Raw genomic sequence first — 9,391 nt, 5'->3', positions numbered from 1 at the left:
CACAGAGTCACAGTCATCAAATCACAGAACCACAGAACCACAGAATCATAGAATCACAGTCACAGAATCACAGAATCAGAGAACCACAGAGTCACAGTCATCAAATCACAGAACCACAGAACCACAGAATCATAGAATCACAGTCACAGAATCACAGAATCAGAGAACCACAGAGTCACAGTCATCAAATCACAGAACCACAGAACCACAGAATCACAGAATCACCAAATCATAGAATCACAGAACCACAGAACCACCAAATCATAGAATCACAGAATCATAGTCACCAAATCACAGAACCACAGAATCACCAGGTCATAGAATCACAGAGTGACAGAACCACAGGATCACAGAGTCACAGAGTCAGAGAACCACAGAATCAGTCACCAAATCACAGAATTACAGAGTCACAGAACCAGAATCGCCAAATCACAGAACCACAGAATCATGGAATCACAGAATCATGGAATCACAGAATCAGAGAGTCACCAAATCACAGAACCACAGAATCACAGTCACAGAATCACAGAATCATCAAATCACCGAGTCACAGAATCAGAGAGTCACAGAATCATCAAATCACAGTCACAGCACGACAGAATCCCAGAGTCACAGAGTCACAGAATGTGCTGAGCTGGGAGGGACCCCCAAGGATCACGGAGTCCCACCCTCAGCCCTGCACAGGCCCAGCCCCAGGAGTCACACCCAGTGCCCCAGAGGATCATCCAAACCCTCCTGGAGCTCGGGCAGGCTCCCTTCCCAGGACATACAACATCCAAGGACCATCATCTCGGATGTGCAGCCCTGATTTTGGCCTTATTTCCAGAGGCAGGGTTAGGATGGCACTGCTGTGGGGCCATTTCACCTGGAGTGTGTCCCCAGCAGGGACCCAGAGTGTCACCAGCCCCATGACTGCCCTTCTGGCCCTGCTGCTGGGGCTCCAGAACCTGCTGCAGCCCCCACACACCTTGAGCCACTTGGCACTGCCTGTGTTCTTGGCAAGCAGGAGAGAACTGCTAATCTAAGCTCCATGTGGGGCAGCATTTAACCATGACCTTTAAATTATTTCAAGAACTGTTTCCCAGGGTACTCTGGAGCTGCTCATGGTTCTCTTCTACACAGGAGCCCAGGAAAGAGCTGCTGGGGGTGACAAAAGGGAGCTTGCTGGGAAGAAGCAGAAACCAAGTAAAGCACATCCTGCAAGGTGGTGTAAAATCCACAATGACAGAACAGCCTCTTGCTGAGGAATCTCCACGTTCCTGCCTTGGAGCTGCTGCACCCCAAGCTCCTGCAGGCAGCAGCTCTGCCCCATTCCACGTGCTGCTCTGCTGACATCTCCAGTTCAGGCAGGCAAAACTGGAGATGCAGCTCAACCTTCAAGCCAAAAAACCCCTCTCCCAGCCTAGAAGAACCCTTACAGACACCGCAGACCCACCTCCCGGGGCAGGAGCTGCGTGACCTGCAGCCCCAGACGCCAAGAGCTGTCCTGCAGCACCATTTCCTCCTGCTGATTTCAAAGGAATCTGGGGCAGGTAAGGATTTCTCTCGATGTCTTTCTGGACAAACAGCTGCTGCTGTGGTTCAGCTTTGGGGTTTCTCTGCAAGGCACTGACTGGTTCACATCTCCCAGGCACTTTTTGCAAAGCCTGCTTCTCATGCGCGTGCCTCCCTTCAGGTGATATTTGTCACATTCCTGCTATGGGAATGTTTTTGCCTCCTGACAATACCCTTTAGATAGTGCCTATGGAGGTGGATGACTCAAGCTTGACATGATTATCTCCATCCACCACTTTTTTTTATTAAAAATACTCCGAACGTGAGGCCAGGAGGTGGTTTGAGGAGGGACGTGGAAACCGCAGAGTCGGCACAAACCACGCCAACAGTTCCATGTCACCCAACAGCAGCCAGGAAATCTATATGTAAAACAGCCCCTCCCAGCCTTAGTGTAGAAAACCAGCCCCTCCCAGCCTTGATTTATAATGTCATGCCCAGAAACCTCTGAGCACACGGCGATAACTCCGATCCAAAACCCCGCCGTGCTTTGCAGCCCCTCAGAGGCAGGTTATGGATGTGCTGCCACTTCCAGCTTCGTCATTTGGTGGCTGCTAACAAAGTTAAGGAGCTCCTAATATGGCTTGGTGCAAGTTAATTCCCCTTCTGTGACGGTGACAGCTCCTAAACACCCTCACACTACTACAGAGCCACAAAGAGAACCACAAATAGCAGCGTGGCTGCTCGGAATAGAAGAGGCATCAGCAGTGACCTGTTATCTCTCCAGCCTCTTCCCTGGCTGCCAGAACTGTGTTTAAAGCAGGATGGAAAAAAACCAGAGCCCAGTTCAAGTTGACAGATGGCTGATGGAAGTCTGGGAGGTTTTCAGAGGGGAAAATTTACTCTGCTCTCGTTGGATCCCACCTGGAATAGTGGGGGCAGTTCTGGTGCCCCCAACGAAGGAGGGACATGGAATTGTTGGAGCAAGTCTGGAGTTGGTAAGAGGACCTCACCTATGGAGACAGGCTGGGAAAATTGGGATTGTTCAGCCTGGAGAAGAGAAAGCTCTGGGAGACCTGAGAGCCCCTTCCAGGGCCTAAAGGGGCTCCAGGAGAGCTGGAGAGGGACTGGGGACAAGGATGGAGGGACAGGACAAGGGGCAATGGCTTCCCACTGCCAGAGTTAGATGGGATATTGGGAAGGAATTGTTGCCTGTGAGGGTGGTGGGGGCTGGGGTGGAATTCCAAGAGAAGCTGTGGCTGCCCCATCCCTGGAAGTGTCCAAGGCCAGGTTGGACGGGGCTTGGAGCAACCTGGGCTAGTGGAAGGTGTCCCTGTCCCTTGCAGGGGGTGGGACTGGATGAGTTTTAAAGTCCCTTCCAACCCGACCTGTTCCATGATTCAAAATATTTCTTAGAAAAACCAGTCAGAGAAGAGGCAGAGCAGCACCTTAAGCACACTGGATGTCCATCCCAAAACCTGGACTCCTTTTCTCTTACATTACTAGAAGCCAGAACTATTTTTTCATTCCCTGATCTCCATATTGTCCCTCACCCATCACCCTCAGGCTGCAAACAGGGAGAACTCAGTATTCACTGCAGGGAGACAGGCTGTGTTCCAGCCTGTATTCCAGTCAGGCTGCACAGATCCTGCAGCATCCCAGAGCCCACAATTCCAGAAATCCTTCCCCAAGTGCTGAGACAGGCAATGCTAGACATGGAAAACAAAAAAAGTCTGCTGGAAAAACCCCAGCAGATCAGGCACTTGTTGGAGCCCTGAGCGCAGAGGGAACATTACAGAAAATTCCCACTGACTTCCCCAGCTTCAAACCTTTCATAATTTAATACGTGTGACTGGAATTTCTCAATAGGCTGGAACTCCCTCAGGAGCAAAATCTCATTGAAAAAGAAACCAAGGAGAATTTTGGCATCTCTTTCCCAACCCTGCAAGATTAAATGCAAATATCTTATTGGCATCGAGCTATCACAGCTTGATATATCCACAAAGCTCCCATACCCTGACATTAACTTCTCAAGGAAGAACATTTTGTTACTCACCCTCAGACAGTTTATGCTTAAAGGCAGGAAGACTAATTCTGTTTTAGGTTGGGCAGTGAACAGTGGTACCTTCCCCAATTACCAGCACACCCAGGCACTGATCTGGTATTAGTGACAAAGCACAGCAAGATAGAGATGCTGCCTTAATGTTAAACATAAATTCCAGAGGCTGTGTGCTGCTGGCTGGCACACAGAAAACTCTCTGCAGCTTCTTATGCTGCTCTGCCTTTAGCAGACACGAATCAATTTGGTGTCACTTCTGTGTTTGCAGGTGGAAAAAAACGGCCCGAGGTTGAGCTCTCCTCAGAACCAGGGCACGTCCTCCTGGCAGAGCCACAAAGCCCTCGGAAAGAAGGGCTTGTGGAGCACAGGGCTGTCGGGAAAATAATCTGGCTGAATTCTAGCAGGAAGCCCCGTGCTTAACAGGCAGGAAATAAATGGCTGATTAGTTAAATCTCCCGGAGAACGAGGGGGATGCTCTTTGTGCCCGGAGCTGAATGAACCCTCCCGCTCGGAGCTCGGCGCTAATGGGGCACCGGCCGCGCTGGATGGGAGCGGGACTTGCATTAACAGCGACTCGGGCAGCTCCCTCACACCTAACTCACTTCATTTGCCTTAATTAAGGGAGATGAGCCGCGCTGCTCCGCAGCCTCTGGAGTGCTGGGGAAGGTGGGGCCCTTCTCCCGCAGCTGCTGCTCCCACCCTGCAGGGAAAAGGGATGGCAGAGGGTTGGCGGAGCCTGCAGAGTCCAGCGTGGGTCAGGGAGGCACGGCAAGGATGGAGATGAGCTGGGCTGCCTTCCCACGTCCAGCCACAGGTCATTTCTGTGCACACAGCAGGGAGACAAACCAGGGACGAGTATCCCCAGTGGGATGGGATGGCCCTGGCAGTGTGTCCCAGCCCTGGCAGTGTGTCCCAGCCCTGACAATGTGTCCCAGCCCTGGCAGTGTGTCCCAGCCCTGATGCCACTTCATAGAGTCATGGGATCATGGAATTATTAAGGTTGCAAAAGACTTTCAAGATCGTTGAGTGGAACCTTTGACCAAACACCACCCCTTGGATCAGCTCTTGACAGTTGTCTGCAAATCCCAGTTACAGCAGCTGTGCTCTGACCAGGGTTGGCATAACCAAAAACCTCCTCGTTGTCTGTGTTTTGAATGAACTGCAGGACCTGATCTCACCTCCTGTCACAGGGACAACAGCAAAGCTTCACCTGCAACACAGCTTGGCATCTCTAGGATGCAGAGAAGCTGAGTCACCTCAGTTCAGCTGAACTTCAATCTTCAAGCCAAGCTCCTGTGCCCCAGAAGAGCCCAGGACAGGCCCTGGGCAGTCCTGAGGTCTGAGCTGAGCTGCCCTGAAAGGGGTTCCTCGTGTTGCATCTCTCCCCTGAGCTGCCTTCTCACTCACTAGGGAGGAGAAAACCCTGTTTGTATCAAAGATAAGTTAATTCAAAGCTCACAAACCCAAATCCAAAGACTTGTAAACCGAGCTCTGATTTACAAAAGCACACGTGAAGAGGGGGAGGGTGAGAAGAAATGTTTGCCAAACTTCCTCCAGCCTTCCCTGGAAGGACCATTTCCCCCTTGCACCCTTCCCCTGATCATTTCCTCCTGGAGTTCTCCATCAAGGCCACTCATTATGATCATGGCTTGTACCAAATGTCCACTGGGAAGCAACCCAAGAGCTTCAGTTTGTTCCACAGCACTCAAAGCCCAGCTGTCCACAACATTAACTTTTGCTTAGAAAGGACCCTGGGGAGCCACAAATCATCTACAAAGGAGACCTTCCCACCACAAACCAGACTGGGAGTCTACCTGGCCACACATCCTGTCTGCAGGGCAGGAGGGATTAGCAACAACCAGCTTCCAGGGAGAAAATGATGGGATCCTACAGGCAGCAGATGGGGATAACCCTCCTGATGGCCTTTGCCAGCCTGAGGCCAGTCTGTGCTCCCAATCACTGACCTGTGAAAGGGAATTTTAAAGCCCTTCCCAGCTTCTTAAGCCACAAGCTGCCTCCACATGCATCTTGTTATATTGAGACACAGAGAAACCTCACTTTTGAAAGGCCACAAAGCAAACGAGACGACTCGGAAGGGACAGACTCAGCTCTGCAGGTTCCAGGAAAGCTAAAAGCACCTTTGCAACACACATTAGCCTAAACTTTCTCTTGCACTTTTGCCCATAAAATGCAGCCTTCCTGTCTCAAAAAGCTGCCTTCTTGACTTCTTGACCTTGTCCTTCTTGCCCCTCAGAAGGACAAAATCCGAGCCTGAAATCACTGCCCGGCTCTCCACGCTCGGGGACCTTTTCTCTGTGCACGACCTGCTGAGCCATCCCTTCCTCCTCACTCCACAGGGAGAACACCCGGTGACAACACCGTGGAGAAAGGTGAATTTGGAAAAGCAACTTGGGAAACCCCCCGGATTTGCTCACCATCCAGCTCCTCCACGGAGATGTTGGCGAGCTGTTCGCTGTCGCTGCCGGCGGAGAGCGAGCGGTTCAGGTAGTTGCCCTTGTACAACAAGCCAGCTGTCACATGGTGGAATGGCATCTTCTCCCTGGGAACGAGAGGAAAGGCAAAAGAATGGTTTGTTGGAATTGTTTGGCGCTGTTTTATCGGAATGGTACAACAGCAGTGTGTGCCTTGAGGGAGTAGCTGGGCCGAAGCATCCCTGGCGAGGTTGGCGCGTGACTGATGGGCTGCAGGTTTGATTGAGGGCCTGAGAGAGGAGCTAAACAAACAAAAATGCAGCTGCTGCTTCCTGGTGATGAAGAAGAGTGAGCAGAGACAGAGTAGCAGGAAAAGAGGACTCTCTAGCACTCGTATGGCAGCTTTCAGCCTCCAGATTTGCTTCTTCGTAATGGTTTCATAGTGCACGGGGGTCTGCCTTGACATGCAATTAAAAAATTTGAAAAGATTCCATAAGATCATGGAATTATAGAATGGTTTGGGTTGGAAAAGACCTTAAAGCTCATCTTGTTCTACCCCCCTGCCATGGGCAGGGACACCTTCCCCTAGACCGGGCTGCTCCAAGCCCTGTCCAACCTGGCCTTGGACAATCCCAGAAATGCAACATCCCCAACTAGATCCAGCAGCACAACTTTCAAAGCCCTCCAAGAGCCTGGAGACCATCTCTCAGACCCTGCTCTGGAGCTTCCAGGCCCCTGAGGTGGTTTAACCCCCCACCCAGGGCACCCTCCCTGAGCGAGGTGCTCGTCACCACCAGTTCCTGGGCTCCAGACTTCAGTGAGAAGAAGAAAGAAGAAAATTCCCATTCGGGCAGGGCCCAACAAAGAACATTTTCACCTCCCAACTGTGACAGGGAAGGAAAAATACTGCTCAACAGGAGGCTGGAGCAGCAGAGTGTTTGCAAACTTCGCAGGTATAAACACGGCAGCAGAGTGAAGGGCAGCCATCTGCACAGACAAAAGTGGGAATTACTGTCAGCAGCACTTACACATTGATTTAGGATACACAAGTAAGAGGCAAGTTTGCCAAAGTCAATTGAAATATTAAGAGGGAGATTTGTCATCCCCTTGGCTGGATCCAGGCAGCACAAACCCATTGTGGGCCTTTCTGTTCCATGTTTCCAGTGGATATAAATCAGCAGAGCCACACCAACATCCCCCGGGATCCGGCCCAGGGGCTCTGCAGGGGCTGGAAGGTGGCCAGGACACCCTGGGCACGGTTTGAAACCCACCATTAATATCAATTTATGCTTTGGCACAACCCCCTCTTGTCCCTGGGGGTCACAGCCCCTTGGAAACAAACTCCAAGGGCATCCTTGCTGTAGCCATGGAACATCCTTGCCTTGCCATAAGTGCCACCTCCTGAATCCTTCTCCAGCCAGCACTCCAATTACAAGGATGATCTGGCTCTTACTCAGCCATATGTTCCTACCACAGTCAATAAAACAAATCTATATCCACATCTATATGAATTAATTTTGTAACAAATGCCTCCTTGCCTCACTGAGTCAGGAACAGCTTCAAGAGACTCCCCAAGAGCAAAATAACCTGGAGACACTGGGAAGCAAAGAGGAAAAGCCATGAGGCTTCTCTTGCACTGCTCAGCACGTCCCTGGAATTTCTCTGGCAGTAATTATGTAAATAAATCCTAATCGTAACTTTAAGTATTTTTATTTGGGAGCCAGTTCCTTCAGCAGCACATTAGAAACCGTAAACAAGGTTTTCTTTTTCATTAAGCACATCTGTAATTTCCCAGCACTTGCCAATTAATGTGTTTCCTTGGGATCTCTTGCTGGCTCTGACATATTTTTCTCAGCACTAAGGTGGGAATTTTACCTTTCTTAGTTTCCAGGCCCACCACAAAGTGTTCAGGGAATGCTAGATCCTTGTTTTCTCTTGAAAAACACCCCAGGGAATCACCGAATATCCCGAGTTGGGAGGGACCCCCAAGGACCATGGAGCCCTGCACAGGACAACCCCAAAAATCACAACATCCATCAACAGGGTTTTCAAAACCCCGTTAAATGAAAGGGGTTTAAATCCAACACGGGGACGGGCTTGCACTGCAAACCCAGAGTGTGCTGAGCCCGTGGGGCTGGGCACAGACCCAGCACCCCCCTGCCCCAGCCCGGGCTTGTGCTCCCTCCCTGAGCTCCCCCAGCGCTGGAGCAGCAGCAAAGCCTGCAGTTAAGTTCACTAAAGCATTTCTGAAATCACTTTCCCTGCCTTTGCTTCTACAAGCAGTAAAAAAAAAAAAAAAAAAACACATGACAATGCATCTCCCCTGAGGGCTGGAGTGTTTGAAATCAGCTCCCTGGGATCCAGGAACGTGTTTTAGTGCTGGAGGAGACCCGTGATACCCTGGGGAGAGAAATCCAGGATTCAGTTCTACCACCCAGGTATGTATTAGTATTTTTAAAAATCTAATATCATTCCACAGAAAACCTGCAGAGCTGCTGGAATTCAGCAGCTCTCAACTTGCCTCCAGTTAGAACCAGGGATGCTCAGAACTGGACCAGCAGCAGCTCCTGTGCTGGGTGTCCAACAAGGATGTGCAGCTGCACCTCAGACACGCTCAGCAACCTGCAGAGAGGAGCCTGAGGCCAAAAACGGGTCTGAAAGGGGGGAGAAAACAGCAAAAAGGGGCACAGGGAGGGTGGGCTGTGGGAGAGCTCGTGAAACACAGCACCAGGTTTTGCAAAGCACGCGAGGTTGAAACCCGTGTAAAGCTTCAGGGGAACATGTGGGTGCCTGATGCCTGTCTGGAAAAAAAAGACCTGTCCTAGCACAGCCAGGTCAGTCCAGGCTGGAACCCCCATCACTGGAAGTGTTCAAAGCCCTGGAGCAACCCTGTGTAGGGGAAGGTGTCCCTGCCCATGGCAGGGGGTGGAGCTGGATGAGCTGTGAGGTTCCTTCCAACCCAAAGCAGTCTGGGACCCTGTGAAAGGCTCATTTTGAATTTCACCGAAATGTCCATGTTGGAAACACAGAAATCTTCACGTGGTGAGGCCCTGGGTAAGCTCAGAGCATGAGTGACCTGGTGCTGATGGGATCCAGCCCACACTGGGGTGATGCCCTGCCCAGGGCTCAGTGCTGGACTGCAATGAGCCAAAGGGCTTCTACCTCTCCAGTGTGTTAGATTTGCAGCAATTTTCCTCTCCTCTGGCTGGGAGCAGGGCAGATGTCCTGAATGGGACTAGGGCAGATGCCCCTCAGCTCCTGCCCCATTCCCAGAGCTGTACAACAAGCAGGGAACTGAACCCTGAGCTTTGCTCTCCATCTCTGAGCAGTCAGGACAGACACATCTTCTCTGGGGGGACCAGGGACAGCAGCCAGGGAATGGCTGGAGCTGTGCCAGGGCAGGCTCAGG

General features: G+C 51.3%; 1 protein-coding gene across 5 annotated transcripts in view; it reads right to left on the bottom strand.

The window, feature by feature from the left end:
• The window catches only part of CALN1 (calneuron 1), a 160,981-nt gene that overhangs the window by 111,123 nt on the left and 40,467 nt on the right, over positions 1-9,391 (bottom strand). For all 5 annotated transcript variants that reach the window (XM_017824101.1, XM_017824103.1, XM_017824105.1 and 2 more), the window contains one exon: positions 5,986-6,110. In XM_017824101.1, the coding sequence (XP_017679590.1) occupies positions 5,986-6,110 (125 nt within the window). The remainder of the gene's footprint in view (positions 1-5,985; positions 6,111-9,391) is intronic.

Source organism: Lepidothrix coronata, unplaced genomic scaffold (genome assembly GCF_001604755.1).
Source record: "Lepidothrix coronata isolate B3197 unplaced genomic scaffold, Lepidothrix_coronata-1.0 Scaffold108, whole genome shotgun sequence".
In the NCBI taxonomy this organism is placed as follows: Eukaryota; Metazoa; Chordata; class Aves; order Passeriformes; family Pipridae; genus Lepidothrix; species Lepidothrix coronata.
This window is presented reverse-complemented; position numbering and strand designations above follow the sequence as displayed.